Source organism: Pseudochaenichthys georgianus, chromosome 9, assembly GCF_902827115.2.
Source record: "Pseudochaenichthys georgianus chromosome 9, fPseGeo1.2, whole genome shotgun sequence".
NCBI classification, from domain to species: Eukaryota; Metazoa; Chordata; class Actinopteri; order Perciformes; family Channichthyidae; genus Pseudochaenichthys; species Pseudochaenichthys georgianus.
The window spans coordinates 13,932,648-13,954,840 of record NC_047511.1 but is presented as its reverse complement, the minus strand read 5'-3'; the positions used below and the strand labels follow the sequence as shown (position 1 = coordinate 13,954,840).

Genomic DNA, 22,193 nt, shown 5'->3' with positions numbered 1-22,193 from the left:
CAAACTAACTTTAAAATAGGCATTTTCCAATAAAACGAAGTTCGGCCATGTTTTTTGTCTACAGGGAGAAATTTGAAGATCACGTGACGTCAAACAGAGCTTATGGTGTAGTCCAAACGATAGCTGGGGATTCTGGGTAGTGTAGTGTCTTCTGCCATCCTTTACTCCGAAAAAATATTTGTTTCTCCGAATCGAAGGGGAAAAATACAAAAGCATTGCACACAATTTAAACCAATCAATGTTGTGTAATTAACAAGGATAATCTGGTGTTTTTTAGTCGATGAGTAGTGCAGATATCACTGTAAAATCAATCGTCAGTAAGGGGAATACTTACTTCCGGGTGTACAATTCTCCGTTATCCAATGAGAATGGACGCTCTCATTGCCTTTAAGGGCAGGCGACACAAACGAATGCCGTGCTTCCATGAGCGTCCATAGAAGCATATGGACATCCCGGAAAGCTGAAAATGGACGCTAAGGCCCCCCCCCCTTGCGTTGAAAATGGACTCTAAGGCCCCCCCCCTGCCGGCAGGGGACTTGACATAACGTCAACATAGGCCGACCTGGGAGTGAGGATGTGTTGGACTGGCTGTCCACATGATGTGGCCTGCCACTGTCATACAGATCATAAATCAAAGCCCTGGATTGGTCTCTGTGTGTCATTCAAGCTCGGGATAACCTCAGCTCAGGTGAGGTAAAGGACTCTCTGAGTGTTTAGAAAGTTAACTTAGTCTAAGTTCTCAGTGGGTCTCAAACGGTGTGGTCACCATTTATTTAAACACATATTTCCATTTGAGAGGGTAGTGATTGGTCTAATGCAGTGGTTCCCAACCTGTAAGGCAACACATGATTGTCACTAAAATTGTCATTATAAGTCGCTTTGGATAAAAGCGTCAGCTAAATGAAATGTAATGCGATTAGTAAAATATGCATGAATAAATAAATAAAAAGTTAACTAGGTGAAAAAAGGTAAGATACACTTTTAAAACTTGTTGAGAGAAAACTAGTCTTTGCTGCTGCCTCAAAGAGGAGCAGGGGGGAGAGGAGGGAGACAGGAGAGGCTGATTCAGGAGCACAGACACACTCACAACTATAAATGAACCAAAAATAAATTAATAAACAAGTTTCAGTGTTTTTTTCATATTGGAAAAGGTATGTTATTGGTTATGGCCATGATTTTATGATTATTGAAATGTATACAGTTCTGTTGAATATAGGTGTTTCCATAGATCTAGTCTCTTTATTTTCCCCTCAAAATGCACCAGATTGATGCATTTAACTCCAAAATAAAAAATAAAATCTTACCGGGGGGGCATGCCCCTGGACCCCCTAGAGGATTTGAGGTCGACCCCAACTAAAAATCACATGGATAGGTTCCTAAATACATTTATAAATCCATTTATTTTTTTAAATAGTAACCCATTTCCATATGTTCGTGTGTGGGTAGTAGATTTAAACTATAGGGCTATCATTATGGGCCCTGCCTGTACCTGTTCGCTCTGCCATCGCGTGAAGGGTCTGCTAACAAGCGAACAACAGAAAGGTTAATGTTAATGTTGTTGCACATCACCTCAACCAAATATTACATCATAAATAATAAGAAAGTGTTTCCAGAGCGCAAAGTCGTTGAAAAACATTATGCCAAAAGCTTCCGTTATTTATTTTGGTCTCACGGCTTTCATGTCTATTAGCTTCTTAAAAACAGCGGGGATCAGCTGTTGAACTGCTGTTGTCTTTTGCCGGGCTCCGGTGATTGGCAAATCTGGGTGATGCCTTCTGGTATGATTTAGCATGTTTGGCGTGTGTTACCATTAGCATACCGCACCGCTGTAGAACAACGCCGACACACTGTCCTCTTCCGATCCACCACTCGCACACTTCATCGTTATTGTAGTCCACAGGGAACCCGAAATGTTCCCACACAGCTGATTTAAAAGAAGCAGGTGGGTTCTAGCTCCTGTGTGTTATCTGAAATCGCCATACTAACTTTTCTTCTTCTTGTATTTAGTTCGTTTTGTTGTTTCTTCTTGTTCTTCATTTGTTGTTTAAGGGCGGCTGGCAAACAGCTTTTAGGCGAAATACCGCCCCCTGGATTATATATAGTGTAGTGGATACTGCCCTGAATGACAGACTTTTTTCCCACTCGTAAAAAAAAAGGCGTATTCGCCGTGTGACTGCATGTGCCGAACCGTGACGTCCGAACCGTGACGGTACGGGACGAATACGGATACCGTTACACCCCTAGAGTCCATAACTACACCTAGATTTCTGGCTTTATCTGTTGTTTTGAACATTGCAGACTGAAGCTCAGCGCTAACTTTTATACGTTCTGCCTTGGCTCCAAAAACCATTACCTCAGTTTTATCTTTGTTTAATTGGAGAAAGTTCTGACACATCCAGTCATTGATTTGTTCAATGCACTTACTCAGTGTTTGAATTGGAGCATAGTCTCCTGGTGAAATTGTTATGTAAATTTGTGTGTCATCCGCATAGCTATGGTAACTTATTTTGTTGTTCTTCATTATCTGAGCCAGTGGTAGCATATAGACGTTAAAGAGAAGAGGCCCCAAGATTGAGCCTTGATGTACCCCACATGTCATATTTGTCAACTCAGATGTGTATGTACCTATAGAAACAAAGTTGTTTCTGTCCTTTAAGTAGGATTCAAACCAATTTAGAACTGTTTCCGAAAGTCCCACCCAGTTTTCCAGTCGGTCTAGTAATATGTTGTGGTCAACAGTGTCAAACGCAGCACTGAGATCTAATAATACTAACACTGAAGTTCTGCCACTGTCTGTGTTTAAGTGGATGTCATTAAAAACCTTTACAAGAGCAGTCTCAGTGCTGTGGTTTGGACGAAAGCCTGACTGGAACACATCAAAACAGTTATTTAAATGCAAGAAATTACTCAACTGTTGAAAAACAACCTTTTCAATGATTTTACCTAGAAATGGGAGGTTTGATATGGGCCTGTAATTGTTCATTACTGAAGCATCTAGATTATTCTTTTTTAAGAGCGGTTTAATGACTGCAGTTTTCAGGGCCTGTGGGAAAATACCTGAGTGAAGAGATTTGTTTACTATATGAAGTAGATCTGAGGCCATGCAAGGCAAAACATCTTTGAAAAATCCTGTTGGAATAATATCAAGGCAGCAGGAGGAGGACTTCAGAAGTTGTATAATGTCCTCTAGGTTTTTATCATTAATCTGATGGAATTGTGTCATGGTGTTTGAATTGATATTAGTTGGACACAAAGATAACACATTTGCTGTTCCTGATGCAGAGGCACTGACTGCTTGTCTGATTTTCTGAATTTTGTCAGTGAAAAAGGAGGCAAAATCATTGCACGCCCTGGTGGATAGAAATTCAGAGGCTACTGACACTGGGGGGTTAGTTAGTCTGTCGACGGTAGCAAATAAGGCACGTGCGTTGTTTTTGTTTTTGGTAATGATGTCAGAGAAGAAAGACTGTCGTGCGTTTTTCAATTCCACATTATAAAGGCCAAGTCTCTCTTTATAGATTTAAAAGTGAACAACTTTATATACAACTTTATATAAGAATAAGAAATATATAAAGGAAAAGCAACTCCTAAAATCGGTTTTATAACAGTATGACAGCAAGAGGACACAGAACAAGGGTTTAACAAAAACTGATGCGCAGCGTTGTGTTGAGGTCGTGGTGAGTATTCAAAAGAGATAAAGAGGGCAAGGATATGAGCGCCCAACCACAACCTCACAAAGAGCAACTGGAACCCGCTCTGCAGAGGGCTGAATGCTCAATAATGTTTCAGAGGGAGATTATTGTGGCTGTGTCAATCGCCCCCCAATAGCACCCATCGTTGGTTTAGCCTCTTCCTCTACGCTCTCCAGGCTTGACCATGCGTGTCAGTCAAGACCCAGATCAACGGGCCTTTGATGGGTGGAGATGGTTGGAGGTCAGGGGGAAAGCCCTTTGTTCCTTGTCCAGACACAAACCTGGAAAATGGATTTTAACTTTTAACCCATCATATGAAGGCTGACATGCCCCTCGGTGCTTTTGCTTTTCAGTTTGACTTACAAAAGCAATGAGAAGTGGGATTGAAGCATGGAAATGCCTAAAAGCTTTGTGCAGGCTCCATATCTCCAGTTGTTTTGAGCTCTATTTTAGGATAAGGGTATTGTAAAATAAAACCCTGTCGAATAAAAAAGATCTCTAAGACGATATTTTTTTCCGGTCCTGACAATAACTGCCAGAAACCTTTTCTCTTCTCTTTTTACAGATCTCATTGTAGCATCTTGAGAAAGCCTGGGGCGCTACAATATCCCCTTTCGCCCTTTGTGAACAAAGTTGTGAAGGGCGTTTCCATTTCTTTTCTTCTCCCATTAAAAACACTATCCAGAGTTTCCTCCTCTCTTTTCAGTCAGAATGAGGTATTGACAAAGATGTCGCTGTAAATACTTTTTCCGGCTGAACTCAAAGTTAAGTGCCTCAAAGCTTTTCACTTTCCTTATCAGGGAAAGTGTTATCTTTCTTTTTCTTACAGCCAGTCGTCGATGGGAAAGTGTGAAGAAAGACTTCACGTTTTTACATGTTATTTATTCTGCCATCAATAACAACCCAGAACTCACGGCCTCAACCTGAAATGGTCCCATGTTCAAAGGAAACCATATTTGTTTTCCAGTAAATATCGACAACTTATCATGGGTGCAGATCTGTTTGTTGCTTCACCCGTTTTGAAGGCAGACACCTGTTTGTTTATCCCAAGGCTACAGCTGAAATAAAAAGAGCAAAAACTGGGTGCCACCATCAAAACATTGGATTAAATAGCCTTCCTCTATATCCTTCTCTTTTTCATGCCTTTCAACGTGTAATAGCCCTGTTTGAAACAAGACTCCCGAGAGCTCAGCTATAGCCACTTAGGTAATTTACTGCGCTTTCTCAATCACCCCCTAAGGAGGCAGACATGAATTACAGCCATCAGCGTGGACAAAAGAAAGTCCTCAGTAGACCACCATGTCTGATCCAGGGGTATCTTTGATCAGTGAATGACGTTGTGCGCCCCTCCAAGCGATTTCTCCCAAACTACTGGTCCCCAAAGTGTTTCGCCCCTCTCTTTCACACACATCTGAACCGATCTGAACACACACCTTTTGCACTGAAGCATGGGAACATCTTCCAAAGGGATGAGGTGAACAGGCCAGCCCACATGACAGAGAAACATAATTAACCCTGCCCTGAGGTGTGTGTGTGTGTGTGTGTGTGTGTGTGTGTGTGTGTGTGTGTGTGCGTGCGTGCGTGCGTGCGTGTGTGTGTGTGTGTGTGTGTGTGTGTGTGTGTGTGTGTGTGTGTGTGTGTGTGTTTGCCGGGGAGGGTGGAAAGGAGAGAGTGTCAGATTAGCCGAGGTGCCACAGTGCCGATAAGAGCAGCCCTAGATGCACTGAAATGTATTTGTTTCACCAGTGTATGTGTTTGTGTGTATGTAGTTTTAGGGATGTTGAATTCACATCCATTTGCGTCAGAGATGGCCTGCTTGGCTACGAAATAGAAAAGCTTGTTCAAACACTCTCATACCCAGAGGTGGATCACAGACGATGTTTGGACACTTAATTGGCATAATTAAGCTGATTGACTCATTTTGCTCCGAGTGAGCCACACACTTTGGTACGCAGCCAATTATAGCCACATTGCCGTTTGCCTCACAGGCTCCACGGTCCTGCTTTTGAAGGCTAAGACATCTGAACACAGAGGAAAACAGCTGTTCTTAACCGGCTGGCTGCTGTTCAAAAGATTTCCTTTAATAACCATTTTACACGTACCTTAATCAGAATATTTACGATCACTTTTAAAAATGCCTGGCACTATAAAACAAAAAATCCTAAAATCATTTCGATGAAACGTATATGTGCAAATGCTAGGAATAACATGATGGAGCTGATTGACTCACATGATTTAGCATGCAAACTGCTGCCTGCTGCTGTGCTGCATGAAAGCATGTATTGAAGAAGAGGGCTTGTTGGTTGCGGGGCTGATATGTAAAGTCCACTGTCTGCTGTTGTTCTCTCACGGTCCACTAGTGCTAGACACAAGGTCGTGATGTCGCAGTGTCATGGGTGGCTGGTGAACACTATGCTTCTTCACTAATGTTTTCAAAGGATCCATACGCATAAATTACACAATTAACATGTTCTTACCTCCTTTAATGGAATCTAGCCATGTAGATCATTTTGGGTTCATTCATTCAGGACATGTGTTTTTGCCCTTCACCTCATTACAATGGAGATAAATGGAATGTCTTGTTCACAGCATTGGGAAGAGATCCTACCTTGGATAATCTATGGACCTCACCGGCAACAGTTCTCTTCAAATGAAAACTGTTGACAATGAAGCCTGAGGATTATCCGCAGTAGCATTGAGGATACAAATTAGGGCAGGGGTGTCAAACTCAATTTCATCGCGGGCCACATCAGCATTATGGTTGCACTCAAAGGGCCGGTTGTAACTTTAAGACTATATAAAAATACATATATAAATATATCATATATATAAAATAATGTATTATATTACATCATTGCCTCTGCATTGGATTATCATCGGATAGGGTAATAACTTCATAATTAACTACGTCTGAAAGCAGAAGTCTAGGGCAAATAATTGCAAGTCTTTTCAGTGCGTATGTCCCAAAATGATTTAAAAAGAAAAGCTAAATTCTGGAGAAAAAAGAAATAGTAGTGACATTTTGAAATAAAAATCAAATTCTGAGAAGAAGGAATTCTATGAAAAAATGCATATTTTGAAGAAAAAAAGGCAAATTCTGAGAAAAAAGTCATATTTGAGATGCATTGTGGGACATGTAGTTTATGGGCAACGTGCTTCTGTAGCATGTAACCGTATAATAAACATATTATATTCCTTGCAAGCTCTTGTGGGGCCACATAAAATGAAGTCGCGGGCCGAATGTGGCCCCCGGGCCTTGAGTTTGACACCCCTGAATTAGGGGAAGAAAAGATGATATTGACTTATTACCACCAACCAAAGAGAGAAGCTATTTAACTACACTTAAGTAAAAACACTAATGTAAAATGACTCACACAGGAGCCCTTTGCTTGGATTGGCATGAAGCTAATCACCAGTACAGAACTGTGTCAGAGAATACGGGCTTCTCTTGAAAAGAGTCGCAGGTACATAATACATACATAAATATAACATGACATGCAAACTTAGTTAGAGGAAGATTTGACCCTGACTCCCAAGCTGTATTCAGCAAAAAAAATCCAATTAGAAAGCTTAACATTTGCTGATCATTTTCGTTCCTACCCTCACCTATGGTCATGAAGGATGGGTCATGACCGAAAGAACGAGATTGCGGATACAAGCGGCCGAGATGGGTTTTCTCCGCAGGGTGGCTGGTGTCTCCCTTAGGGATAAGGTGAGAAGTTCGGTCATCAGGGAGGGACTCGGAGTTGAGCCGCTCCTCCTTCGCGTCGAGAGGAGCCTGTTGAGGTGGTTCGGGCACCTAGTAAGGATGCCACCTGGGCGCCTCCCTAGGGAGATGTTCCAGGCACGTCCAGCTGGGAAGAGACCAAGGGGTAGACCTAGGACCAGGTGGAGGGATTATATCTCTTCGCTGGCCTGGGAGCGCCTTGGGATCCCCCAGTCAGAGCTGGTTGATGTGGCCAGGGAAAGGAAAGTGTGGGGCTCTCTGCTGGAACTGCTACCCCCGCGACCCGACCACGGATAAGCGGGAGAAGATGGATGGATGGATGAACATTTGCTGATTTGAGATGCTAACTGGGAAAGAGCTGAAAATGTCTCTTTTTGAGAAATAAATTTGAAGATTCAAATCAATCTTCTAGTAGATTGTGGGTGAACTGTTGACTAGTTTTGAATTTGAAAACGTCTGGTTGACACCTTTGAATGGCTTCCCCTCCATAGCATCAGCATCCACGTTTGTATTGTAATATTTAAAGCCTTCTGGCAAAGCGAACTGACAAACAACACATCATTTATCAGAAACAAAATTGAAATTACTAAAACTGTTTCTGATTCTATGTTCAGTTATACTTAGTCACTAAATCACAACCTATTAGTTGGATGCAGAAATGTCAAAAAATTGAATCTCTATACCTGCGCAAATAAAACCAAACTATCTGCATGGCTAAAAAACAACCTCGAAATTTGTTTCATAATTTACAAAAGCCGACTGGAACTTAATACAGTCTCACAAACTGTGGATAACTTGGCTGCAGTTTGCTTGACCTTAGCTTTGCACCTGACATCATAGAGATTCAATTACAATCAACTTGGAGAACACTATTCACTCTGGCATTTCCATTATCTCATCTATGTAAGGGAAAAGCATTAGAAGCCATAGTGGACACTCGTAAATTGTACAGTACACACACACACACACGCACGCACGCACGCACGCACGCACGCACACACACACACACACACGCGCACACACACACACACACACACACACACACACACACACACACACACACACACACACACACACACACACACACACACACACACCTGCACATAAATAGCCAGGAAATGGCTGGCAAAGCTATTCAACCACCCACTGAAGCGTCAGGCACTTCACACCCTCGTACTAATGCACCTGGGCGAAAATCTAAAAATCAGTCTGTGAATAGTAGATTGAAAGGAACAATAAAGGAAATATAAATGACTTTTGAATGTCGTGAAGTATCAGAAAAGGTAAAAAAAAATACTTAAAAGGTGAAAAAAACTAGGGTTAGGGTTAGGGTTAGCCCTTATAAAGTGTTAAGCTGCAGAATGACCAATATTCAACTCAATACCAGACATAAGAGTTGATCATTTACTTCCACTTGATGATATGAAATGAATTCTGTGAATTGCCACACACTGATGATGAGTACTGTGATATGCACTGTTGGAATGAGCCTCGCTAAGTCTCAGCTAAGACACACGAGCTGTTGTGCTTTCCTGAGGCTTTGTGCTGCTTTTCTTTTTGCAGGCGAACAATGTGACATTTCCCCTCTGCCCAGCTTCTCCCCGTTCTTTTACAGCAGGCTATAAAAGCGAAATTAGGGTCTGTTAGGGGTCTTTCTCCAGCACTGCTGAAGTGCCTTCTCGACTAAATCACCAACGGGCAGTGATGGGACCAGAAGTTAGTGTGTGATACTCTACTTCCGTGCTTCTCAACACCTTGTATGTGCGTGGAGCCGTGTGTTAAGGCAAATACGTGCAGCTTCCCATTATACACCTGTGCCAATTGGCGTCAGATCAGGCTCATAAAACCCCAATTGGCCTCAGGGTCAGACATGCCAAAACTTCCCTGGCTCTGCTTCTTTCTTCTTTGAACCCCACCCTTTGTTTAAGTATTACCACCTATTGTGTTCTAGTCAGAAACGTCCAGAGAAATATAAGCCTCATATGAAAGACCATTCTTTTACCTAGTACTCGTACAGTAAAAATGTAAATAAGGTTATTTGCGATCTACATTTATTAACAACGTCTAAGACATCTCACTTTCTGCAATAAAACTAACATTAGACATCATGCTTTATATACCAACTATGTGCAATATGCAATATGTGCAATATGAGCAATATATATGCCGTAATAACTGTGCAATATATACCTGTATGCTATATATTCAGAACTGTTACAGGATGTGTATTTTGTAAATTGTCAAACATTTTTGTATTTTCTTTTTAATCTTTAATATGTGTTTTATGTATGCTTCTTAGTTAACATTAAGCTGTCTTTGTCTCTTTTCTGCTGTAACAAATGTACATTTCCCCTCTGTGGGACTAAAGGTATTCTGATTCTGATTACAGCGGGATTACCCTCTCCTCTGCAGAGACATACTTGTGGGAGGACACATGCACAAATACTTGACCCTGTGCAGACATGCCATACATGCCATCCCTCATCTTTTCATAATGAAGTGGCCACTTTGGTCCCCATAGCCCCACTGATGGGTGACTCTTTATGTCTGAGAGAGACTGGGAGTAGTTGTAGCTGGAGCCCTAAGTGACAGAAATCCCTCTGTCAGGAAGAAACAAAGCTATGAGCTGTTAGTAAGTTGGAAAAGCTGCTTCCTCCACCAGGGGCCAAGAAAACAGGCACATCCAAACAGTGGAGGTGTCCATTTTTGACCGCTGTTCTTCTGAAATAATACACTCCTAATGTGCAGGGAAAGCCTTCCTGGATCCTCTCCATGTATCCCACTCATAAATCTCCCAAATTCCCATCCAGTTCAAGTTAAAAACGAATCTGTTCTGTGCTCCTTCAAAGCATTTCGGCATTATGCATTTACAACCGTGACTTAGAGAAATGTTTCAGGGGCTTTGGGCCAGGGAGGGGGGGGTGGTTCTGTTTCCTACAGCTTGGCGATCTTAGCCAAGCCACTGTTCTTGTCGTCTCGGCGAATTTGAACCGACTCACGGAACAGTGTGGCTCCCGGCAAATACACGACTTTAACATTGGTGCATACAATGCCGACAGTCGTACTTGGACTGTGACAGACGGATTTCCTAGACACCAAAAGCCACCGTGTCCCTTCACATTCCTGGGATGATGGATGGAGAGTTGCTTCGACAAACTTTTCAGCCGTGTTTGTGTCCTTGTGAAGACCGGGGCTAAACGTTCTGTTCGGGGACTACCAATAAAATATTCAGGGGCAGATGTCTGAGCAGCTCCCCTGCGCTCAGAACCTTCGCAAAAAGGACACAATCTGTTTCTAAATTATTCATACAGTCAAACGCTTTGTCCAAGAAGTTCAAAGCTCTGTCAAAGCTCAGTGTCCATCTGAGTTTGGACGGTGCTACTCAAAGCATTTTGACATCAATAACATCAATCACTTGTCATAACTGCTTAAAAGATTGTTAGTCTTACATTGAAAGTCACTGTTTAGGATTTTGCGGTAAAACTGATAGATTTCCAGGACAAAGGAAGGTTGCTTAACAACATAAAAAAGGGGAGCTGCTTTGGGACTAATCTTAATCTTAGTCTTAATAATCTTCATCTGTAGCCTTTGTAAAACAAATAGAGTGGAGTGACGTAGGTTTGGCCGTTATTTCAGAATCTACAATATTTTGGGAGGCACCACTAGTGGGGGGGGGTCTCATTTGCTCACAGGACTCATACCAACAAAGTATATTTTAATGATTATATACACAATGTGTTTAAGAAGGTTTTATGTAACTCTGAGGTAAAGTTAAGATGTTGTGATTTAAGTGAAAATTTAATTTTTCATCATTTTCAGTTCTATAATCTATGTCCTGGGTGAACATATGTCTAGAAGCCTCTAAACGTTGGTCCCACTTAGCATTAAAGCAGGGGTCTCAAACTCAAGGCCCGGGGTCCAAGTCTGGCCCGCGACTTCATTTTATATGGCCCCGCAAGAACTTGCAAAGAATATAATACGTTTATTATACGGTTACATGCCATAAGCAGGTTGCCCATAAACTACATGTCCCACAATGCATCTCGTTTTGTGACATGCGCACTGAAGAGACTTGCAATTATTTGCCCTGGACTTCTGCATTCAGACGTAGTTAATTACTAAGTTATTATCCTATCCGATAATAATCCAATTCAGAGGCAATAATGTAATATAATACATTATTTTATATATATATTATATATTTATATAGTTACAACCGGCCCTTTGAGTGCAACCTTTATGCGAATGTGGCCCGCGATGAAATTGAGTTTGACATCCCTGCATTAAAGGATCAAAATCCACAAAAAAGTTTAAAACCGTTGCTCAGAACAGTCTCATAATACACACATGCACACAGAAGGATTCACACTTTTATTTCATGATCCGCAAAAGGATCCACACTTGTATTTCCGGATCCACACTTGTGTTTTTCAATGCACACACACATGTATTCCGTTTCATATGCATGTAAATAAAATCCAAATACAGAAAAAAGTCTTACATATGTATTTTTGATCCTCACATATTTGTTTTCCGTTTAAATCCTCTGAACCTGCAAACACAAACCGCTTTCTGTGCACGGATCGCTGTGCATTCGTGTGTGGGTTTTTTGAGACTCTCCTGACGGTCAGCCGATTCGTACTTGTAATTATTTCTATCTATAGCCAATCAGATGTCTCCTCAATTCTAAGCCAATCACATGAGTGCGCCCCCACGAGGGTAGATTTCTTGCGTTCATGACGTAGCGCTTCATGTACGCATTTTGCGCAGTCCGGAGCTGACAGATCCATGGAGCCTGCAGGCGCTAATCTCAGGACACCTCCACTCTCAGTACAGCGCCACTTTCCAAACCATTGATGAATGCTTGTTACACAAAAACGGCAGGCAAAACCGTTTTAAATGTGTGTTTCCTGTATGGCGAATACAGCTGCTTTATTTATGTCTGTATGAAGTTGTTGTGAGTGTGGAGGGAGCAGCTACAGGTTAGCTTAGCCTAATCGATCAGTGCACTACGAAGCCAGTGCTAGACAGTGACCTGTTAACGGGGGGGGAGCCCCGCCGGTCATTATCGGCCGATATTCACTCTTAATAGTTTGATCGGTGCTCTCTATAAAGGCCGATCAGGAGAGCTGGATCTGATCGATATGGACATACACGCGAGTGAAGTGTAACCGGACGCGAGAGAGAGATCAGATCAGCTGCTGAGTCTGATGGAGACACGCTGCTCTGCATGATCCCCTGATGCTCCGCCCTCTGTTTAGCGAGCTGACCGGACTGCGCAAAATGCGTATATGAAGTAATCTTACCCTCGTGGGGGCGCGCTCGTGTGATTGGTTTAGAATGAAGGAGACATCTGATTGGCTATAGATAGAAAAAATTACAAGTACGAATCGGCTGACCGTCAGGGGAGTCTCAAAAAACCCACACACGAATGCAAAGCGATCCGTGCACAGAGAGCGGGTTGTGTTTGCAGGTTCAGGGGATTTAAACGGAAAACAAATAAGTGAGGATCAAAAATACATATGTAAAACTTTTTTCTGTATTTGGATTTTATTTACATGTATATGAAACGGAATACATTTGTGTGTGTATTGAAAAACACAAGTATGGATCCGGAAATACAAGTTTGAATCCTGCTGTGTGCATGTGTGTATTATGAGACTGTTCTGAGCCCATACTATTTGAACTTATTTACCCGTAGGTCAGCACAATATGAGGGACTCACCTGCAGAAGTTGTGGCTGCCCAGACCCCCCTCTCCATTGGGGTATTTGAGAGTGTTGTAAGGGTGCTGGAAAGTCTCATTCCAGAAGAGGCAGGGTTTACCACCATGCAGGCTGGTCTGATTCTGGAAGCCCCTGTAGTCCTCTCCGTTGGCAGTGTAACACTCTGGAAAAAGAGGAACGAGATGGAGGAATTGAGAGGAATCACTTGTGTCTGCAATAAGGGCTTAGACATCTTTTAAGTTGCAAATCAAAAGCTTAGCAAGATCGTTTGAACACAGAAAGTCAGCCACAAATATGAGAATGTGGAATCAGTGAAATACTCTCAAGCTAGGAACATTTGTTTAGACGGCAACTTTGGAATAATTGTAATTTTTGCCCAGTCTCTTGCCAAATTAATGTCACCGCAGGAGAAAAAATGGCCCACAGATATACAAGTAAAGCAAACATGGCTTGGATTTCTAGGAAATGTATGACTACCATATGGCCAAGCCAGAAAGAGTGAGAAAAGCGAGAGCTGGTTTCAAAGCAAAACAATGGCTGGGGAGAGCTTTTCTTCCCTGAAATTGGGAATTCAAATAAACATTGGCTGATGATGGGAGCGTGATCAGCCATTACTGTGCATCGCTCTCAGCCTTGAGGAGGGGTGGGGGGGGGCTCCCGTCAAGAGAGTTTGAACTGCTACAGCTGAATTCCTCTGTGATTGCATTACGATGGAAAATATTAATTTATTATGTTATGATTACTCAAACATAGACAGAGCAGGATTCTCCTTCAGTGTAAACAGCAGGGGATACACACAGACTGTATGTATGACATTATGTTGCATAGAGTAAATACTGACAATGGCCACCAGCATCACTTTGAAGTGTTCTTTTCCAGTGTGTGCTTTGACACTTGTGAGTGTTGACTTATGAAGTGTAATACATAATACAATTATTTCAACTCATGCCTGTCAATCAAACTCAAGAAACAGAACAATAGTTGTTTGTGTGGCTCGTTTCCATGGGGTCTTGTTGCTATGTATGCAGTTAGCCAGTGACCGGCCCCTTTCATCAAGTGGAGCTGTCTGGGCTGAGTATGAGCTCATGCTTCGCAATATGACAGTCATTACATCCCATAGTGAGTCAGCCGTGCTCCAAGGCTCTTTCTCATTGTCTTCCAGTCCTAGGTTTCCTAACTTCCTTTCTCTTTCTCGTATCTTATCCTCTGTTCTTCCCTCTCAGCATTCACAACTCTTTTCTCCTCTGCAGCTTTTGCTTTCTTCTGTTATCCCCTTTCAACTTATATACTTTTTTTTCTTTGGGGGGGGGGGGGGATCTCTTTGCTTCACAGGCTTCTATCTCAACTTTTGAGCTCGCGTCTATCGTTAGATGGCAACCTTAAGATGCCGTTTCACACGTCGAGAGGAGGAAGGCAGCATCGATTAAGACCTAAAGGAGAATTATTCTTTTAGGAGATCAAACATCCTCCAAATGAAACCGTGTGTTGATTGCAGATGTTAAAATATGTGTCTAATATAGATAAGTAAGGGACCTACATTTGCTACCCGTACTTTCTACCATGCTTTGATATATTAACAGCAGTTAGCTTGCACACAAACATGCATTTCAGTCTCTTGCATCCTCTACTACTATACTTCTCTTAATTGTAAAGTAAATCAAAGCCCCTGGCAGCCAAAGTAGCTTTTAATGAAAGTTGTTATTCAGTCAAGCTTGTCAGCCATCCATCGTCTGGCTGACAGGAGTTCAACGGTGGCAAGGAGATGCAGGGTGTCAGGTTCCTGCATTATGATGCCACTCTATTGTCTGTGAATGGCTCCGCTCTATATTAGCAAATGAATACCAACTAGGCAACCACCAGATCGTAAATCCACTGGAGAGTTTCTGAGGCAGAACACGACTCCATAAAATAAAAATAAACAGCTTAATGGTGGTACAACTAGGGGTCATGCGCTTGCTCCCCTACACAAGGGAGCGATGAAGAGTCGTGGGGACACAAGTTATCGTGGGGCTGACACTCCAGACAACATGGTGTGTTTAATAATGCAAATTGTGCAATTGAAAAGGATGCACTTGATCCTGTAGAAGACTTTAGAGATAAGGTGGAGATCTGATATCAATGTTAATCTGTTAATCCATGTTATGGCTCTACCTGACTCAACACTTTTTTAGAACTACTTCCCTAATAATTCTGACCACTGGTCGTTCAGAGAGAATTGCCACTACCGCCTACACTGAAGCGGTGTTATCACTCATCCTATGTTTCCATCTTGAGCAATCGTTTTAAAAGTGGGAACAATTCAATCAGTTTAAAAGACACACACATAATATTGACAAGAAAACAAATAACCACACAGCAAAATAATACTTTTCAAAACAGTAAGATTTAGTAGTGGAGTAACTTGTAATTATGGTTTGTCATTGACCTTAAGCTACAATTGTGTTCAATTAAAATGAGTTATCCTGCAATTTATGAATTGTATGGTTTAATATACACAGAAGTGATTGGGCAAGACAGGAATCAAATGATTAATTTTCATTGAATTGAACATTTCTCCGGATGCTGGCAGTGACGGCAAACAGAAAAAAAGAGAAGGAATCACGGCTATTGAGAGTTTGGCAGCAGAACAAGCACAATCATGAGTCACTGCTCCCCAAAAGCAATCATGACTGTTACTGCCCAAGTCACAGAGGATAACATCAGGTAGCGACAGGACAACAGGCTGCATCCCAAATGAGCTCACGTCCTTCAAATATCTTCTCCCCGAAAAGAGGGTATGCAAATGACTGAACTTGGCCGCACGAAGCGCTGCTCAACACACTGTGTCGAAAAGAAAGATCCCAATGACTTTGTAAATGTCTCCTTTCCTCTAGACTTTCCTCTAGACTTTCAGGATGAAGCAGAGCTCGTCTGCACATGGTCCCTTTGGAACGAGCTGCTGCTGGCAATCATCCCGCCCTGCTGCGGTCAACTAAGCTTTCCAAGACAAGATGGTAAATAATATGGCAGCGTTTTTCCCCCTGGAGGAATATGGGGATGGGGGATTGTTCCAGGTGGTTTCAAGACACCATTTGCTTGTGGTGGGAAAGGGAAGTAGCAGATCTGCAAGGCCTCAGAGATAAGTGAGGCTACGTTGGAGATGGATGGTCCATTTAAGAGCCTTGAGGATGGCCACACATCCATATAGCTAAAGAAAGAATATGGTGGATATGAGCACTTTATCCTAGAGTGAATTAAGAGCTCATCTGCTGATTGGATCATCACCACTCCATGCCCCCTCCCCTACAAACACGGCCAGCCCTCAATCTGACACCCCCTGTCCATGTCACCAAGCAACTGTTGTGCTCTCGTCACATGGGCCTGGGCTTTCTTGTGGTTTCATCATAGGCCGTGATGGGAAACAGAACCACCACCGCATGAAAGACAGAGAGAAGGGGCGGGGAGAAAAACCTCCTATAAAATACATGCAGATCTACAAATAGAAAAAATCCGGGAAAGGGAAGAGAAGGACTCGCCCTTCACCAAGCCCTGCCCTCACAGAATACTGCACCACCCCGGCGACAAGAGGGAAAAAAAGGAAACAGCAGAGGACCGCTGAGAGAGAGCTAATCGCCCTGTTATTATATTGGTTGGGATTTGTGGCTAATGACTTCCACATTGCGACTTCAAATGCACTTGATGTTCCGAAAAAAGTGTGGGGGGGGGGGGGGGGGTGGGGGGAGAAAAGAGCATTTGGTCATGTGATCTGAAAAACACAAACAAACAAGCTTATAAACAAATCTCTGAGACGCGTTGCCAGGTCGCACAAGAGCACCTATTTGTTGCGTTTGCTGCGAGGGATGAAAAGCAGCGATAATTAAAGACGACTGCTTTCTCACTGAGGGCTGACATAAAGAGCGTCCTTCCATCTTTATTATATGTTTCGATACTTCAGGGACAGCATAACAGGCTTAGTGGATGAGCAATATTTCCAGAATGAGTCTATGATAGAAACATGCACACTTTTATGCACACAAACATAATAATTTGTGCACACGCTTACACACCGCTGCTCAGATTTAGAGAGCTTTCAAAGACGACAGAAACGTCAGATTATTAATGCACAACCTGCCAAAAAAAAATTCCCCTCCACTCTGTCCTGGTAACCATTAATGTTGTGAGGCTCATTAATGTCAGTGTACTATGCACAGAGGCCAGGGCCAGGCCAAACCAGGCCAGATGTAGCAGGTTACAGATTACTTCTCTGGTGGGGACACAGCTGGCTGCAACACAAGTCTGGTTCCCCTTTTCCCCAGCAGCATCCATTTCCACATCAAAACCACATCAGACTTCAGAGGATCGCAGGAAGACTGCTTCACAGGAAGACTACTTATCCAGGTTTCACAGATAGTCACAGATGCAGTAAGGCTCGTTTAATGAATTTGGAAGTGGCTAAGAAGAAGTCACCAATGTCTCGGGGGTGGGCTTGGCAGTTAATGGACCACATCTCGTCTCTGTGCTTTAAAAGTGCCCTCTTGGAAGAGGGTCAATGAAAGTGCAACAAATGAACCTTGCAAGTGATGAGAACAGATGCCTCTAACTAGTTAACTCTGCAGACAATGACTGCTCAATGGGATTTTACAATCCTTCTTTTTGGTTCATGCTTTTGTCATGGGTTGCAGCCCCAGATAACCAGGCCGTAAACCAGGAACTCGTTCATCCTGAAATAGCCTTCGCCATTCTTCCTTTTCAAAAAACCCTCCACTGCACCACCTCCTGAGTTCACTACCACAGTAGCCACAGACCCACAAGACTCCCTGCCAAAGTCTCTGGGTAGCACCTATAAAACATGGCCCCATCTCGTTCTAGTGCGGCCCCTATTATTTAGCTCCGTAGTGGAAAGAATCGGCAGGAGCCCGTGGTGGGCTAAAAGCGCTGCCAGAAAACCCGTCTGTTTGAAGTTGCTTGTCACAAAATGGAAAGCATAAAAGGTTGTTTTGCCCACAAGCAGGTCCTATATTTAAATACCAGAGGAAAAATCAATCAACAAATAATATACCAAGGCAGATAAGGCCTCCACCTATGTAGGATATCCCGTAGTTGCCAGGATGACCTCTGACAGAGCGCAGCACAGATGGACCAAGAGTAGTTTTGGCTCTGTGAGTGGCCCAGAATGAAACAAGGAGGGACCATTTTGAGTTTTGCTTGGCAGACGTTCAGGGAGTGACTGATGGGCTGCAGACTCTGACAATGACGTAAAGGACATTCAGGGACTTGCTGAAACCCTAGGGAAAAAAGCTGCTGGCACAATGTGGACATCAGAGACATGTCAGCCAACCTGACATGAGGGAGGACGAGGTGCCACGCTCAATTACCTCCCTCTGGCAGCTTCCTCGAGTCATAATCCACATCTGCCATATATTTCCAAACATGATTAAAAGCTTCTTCACCTCTAATGCTGTCCTTGTTTCTGTAGTTTCTCACACCCAATCACAAGTCTCCCGACACAGTAAGTATAGGCAAGGGTTACAGGGTTGAACAAACACAAGGGGAAATCCCCTGCATACTGAACACATGCCACTGAACCCGCTCTACACGAGAGTAAACAAGACGTGTGCATCCAGGAGAAAGCATCATTGAAAGAAGGGGGGGGGGGGGGGGGGAGATAGGGAAGCCAAGACGCGCTAAGGTCGTTCAATTAAGGGCTTTCAAACGGTGCACAATTAGTGTGTCTGGGATGGATCCATCCTAAATAAAGTCAAACTAAACAAAAGATCAGTGTGGAGCATTGCCATTGAATAGCGGATTGTGAGAGATGAAAAGATGTAGGCCTAAGTGAAAGCAAAATGAATCAGAAAAAGAAAACAGAGTGAGTCAGGCTCTAATTGTCTCCCTCGTGTGTATAGCACAAATGAAGTGAGCGCGGGGTTTATTTCACATTTCCCCGTGTTATAGACACGGCTGGCAAAGACCAGGCTTGTGAAGTGACCAGCGAACACAGAGTTTACATCTGAGTTTGAAGGCACACATCTCATTCCAGAGGAGCTCTGTGGCACAGATGCTTGCTGGGGCCTTTTACCAGCAAACACACAACCGAAGCCGAAGGGAGAACAACACGTGTTTTACGAATGCGTGTCTGTCCTCTGTGAGGAGAATACCATATGGGTTCCTCATCGCACGCCGCCTTTGATAACCAGAGGATCTACGGCTTGTGATGCAAGTCATGATGGCTTACTGTTGCTAAGGGCTGTGCGTTACTCGCATGGGGGTGTTTTAAGCTTGTTCTCTTCTTCTTTGTTGTGCTTGTAAATGGATGGTAAAATGATCCCTCAGCACTGTCAGATGCCACGATAAACATATGCAGTGACAAAACAGGCTTTAAACTGCCCTCCTACCCACATCATTCCTGCTCTTTTCCCCCTCCTTCTCCCTCCTCATACCCGTATCCCTCCCCCCAGACGCACTTACAGTAAGAATGAAAGGGAGCAATTTTCATCAGTGAAGCAGCCGCGGTATTTTCAGATGGATCTGATGTGGAGGGAACGGAGGACACACACACTCGCACACACACACACACACACACATCAAAATGCACACAGGCTCCTTTGTTCACTTGGTGGTAGGGCCAGTGTCATTGTGGTGATGCCATTCTCACCCACTCATCACTGTACTGTAGACATCACCCACTGAGTGAGTGTATGTGCATGCATGTGTGCATGTTTTTGTTTGAATGTCTGTCAATTCACCTCTCCTCACAATTTGACAGCCTCTCCAAGGCAGTAATCAATTTGCGGCAACATAATGTAAGCTGTGCGGCCAGTATGGCTGCGGCTGGCCCTGATGGACAATTACCATGTTTGACGTGGCTCCAATGATAACAGTTGGATTTGTACACAGTGATGGACCTCATATCCATATGTAGGCCCTTTGCCCCATCTGTTAAGCCACTTTGAGTAATAAAACAAAGGCCAGATAGCACCTCAGAGAAAGATGAACCATGAAAGAAAAGGGGTTGTTGCTGAACACACCTGTTTTCCATCTTCCTGTTTGTGCTCAGGTTAGCTGTTATCTGAGGAATGTAAATTATATGTGGTCTGGGCTGAAGCTCTGTCAGGGGATAGAGTGCAACTATTACACCCCCCAACACACACGCACACACACACGCACGCACACGCACACACACACACACACACACCACCTCATCCGTCTCTTCCCTCCTGAGGTCCTGTGTGAATACAGGGTTCGGAGAAGATGAGGTCTGACTTGGATAAATAAAAGCCTCGAGTCGAGGGGAGGGAGCGATGTGACCTGCCCTGCTAATGCAAACAAGAAGAAACGCACTGCTGCACCAGATCAAAAGCACAGCTGTTTTTCCTGTTTATTCTTAACAGACATCATTATTAAAACAGAATGATGCCGGCTTGAATCACAACAAGACCCGAGGCAAACGAAGCAGAATCCCTTGTGTAAAGCAGCAGAAAAAGATTTGAAGGATTTGATAAACTAATGCTATCGCAGTTTTGACTAATTTTATGTTTGGTATTGAGGATATTAACTTTTATGTAACTGTCCACATCCCATGTGCATGTCCACGGCAGTGCAGATGTTACTGATCATCTTGTTTGTGGAACCTTTAAACACTATTCAATTTTGTTTTTCTTTCTCTACGTTGCTGTTTGGAGGAGAGTTTGAAATGTTGCTCTCAAGTTTTGATTAGTCATTTCCTGTTATGGCGCGTTCCTGACAACTATACATGACTCCCAATATATAATTTGGGGAATGAGAAAATGTGTTGCATTTGATCTAGTGGAGAAGCTGAAACTGCAAAAACAAGAAAAAAGGGTTTTATTTGCAAAAAATACCCCAACAATAAAAAATCAAAATAGTTTTTGATTTGTTTTCTGTGTCTAAAAACATGAAAACCTGAATGTAGCCTCACTCTGTCAATCTGTCCGACCACCAATAGTCACATCAGCCTGGGAAGCTTTAAAGGCAGCTTTGAAGCCGCTTTTTAAAAATAAATAAACAAAATGGTTAATGGAAATTGGGCTTAAGTTGATCAAATGTCAGAGGGAAGCTTATGGCCATGTGTTGTGATTAAATGTTACTGAAGCAGACCAATAGGATATTTCATTAACCCTTTAGGCAGAGCCGAGAAATGGATGGTCCGGAAGGCAAGGCACACTGATAGATGACCCTAACCCTGTGATTTAATTTAACTTTTACTTGTTGCTTGCAGTTGTGGGGGAACAGACCCAATGTGTGGAGCCTAAACATCCTCCCATCTGCAACCAATGAATCCAGTGTGATGGTTTGGAGAGAGTGGCACATAACAACACATCAAAAAAAAACGCACCAGTGTGTTTTGTCTAACTGTGTATGCTAAAGATGAAGGCCATGATCTGATCCCTTAGCATTCTTTGGCTTTTTTAGATTGTTTTACACTTTAAATCTATGTATGTTGTGTAGAAAATCCCCTTTTTGCGTGAAGTAATTGCGCCTTCATCTCTTGCTTAACCGAATGTCCTTATCCCTGCTGTCGGCTTAAGACCAATCCGTGATCATTATCACTGAAGTGCACATCTCAATTTTATGGATGTTTGAATTGTTATTTTTTTATTCTCCTGTCTGACTGACCCGGTCAGAGAATGAACAGAGCATGTACAATCCCCTGTATCAAATCACAAAAGGTTGTCAGATAAACCGCAACAGAGTGCACTTCTAAGGACGCAATAACAACGGCACAATAGGGTGCTGCAGAGAGGACCAGAGCGCTCAACATTCAGACCCCTTTTAACCAGCCACGTCTCCAGTTCCTGATCTTGATTGTGAAAGTGATACTTTTTCACTGTGGTTTGTGTGGCTGTGGGAAGAGCAGCAGTACTGGGAACCAGATGGCTCTGGTAAAAGACAGGGGGCATCCCACTGGCCTCCCTGAGAAGGGGATCCATTACGGAGGATCTATTGAGGGCCGGCAGATTCTGTTTCACGGCATCGGCCGAGTGTGACCGACCCTCAGTTGGCTTTGGTAGTGGGCTGGTGCCACGTAGGCGGCTGCAGACCCAGTCCT

At 43.1% G+C, this 22,193-nt stretch overlaps 1 protein-coding gene across 2 annotated transcripts in view; it reads right to left on the bottom strand.

The window, feature by feature from the left end:
• kremen1 (kringle containing transmembrane protein 1) overlaps nt 1–22,193 on the bottom strand; it is a 66,707-nt gene that overhangs the window by 33,699 nt on the left and 10,815 nt on the right. For both annotated transcript variants that reach the window (XM_034091601.2, XM_034091602.2), the window contains exon 2: nt 13,145–13,307. In XM_034091601.2, coding sequence (XP_033947492.1) covers nt 13,145–13,307 — 163 coding nt within the window. The remainder of the gene's footprint in view (nt 1–13,144; nt 13,308–22,193) is intronic.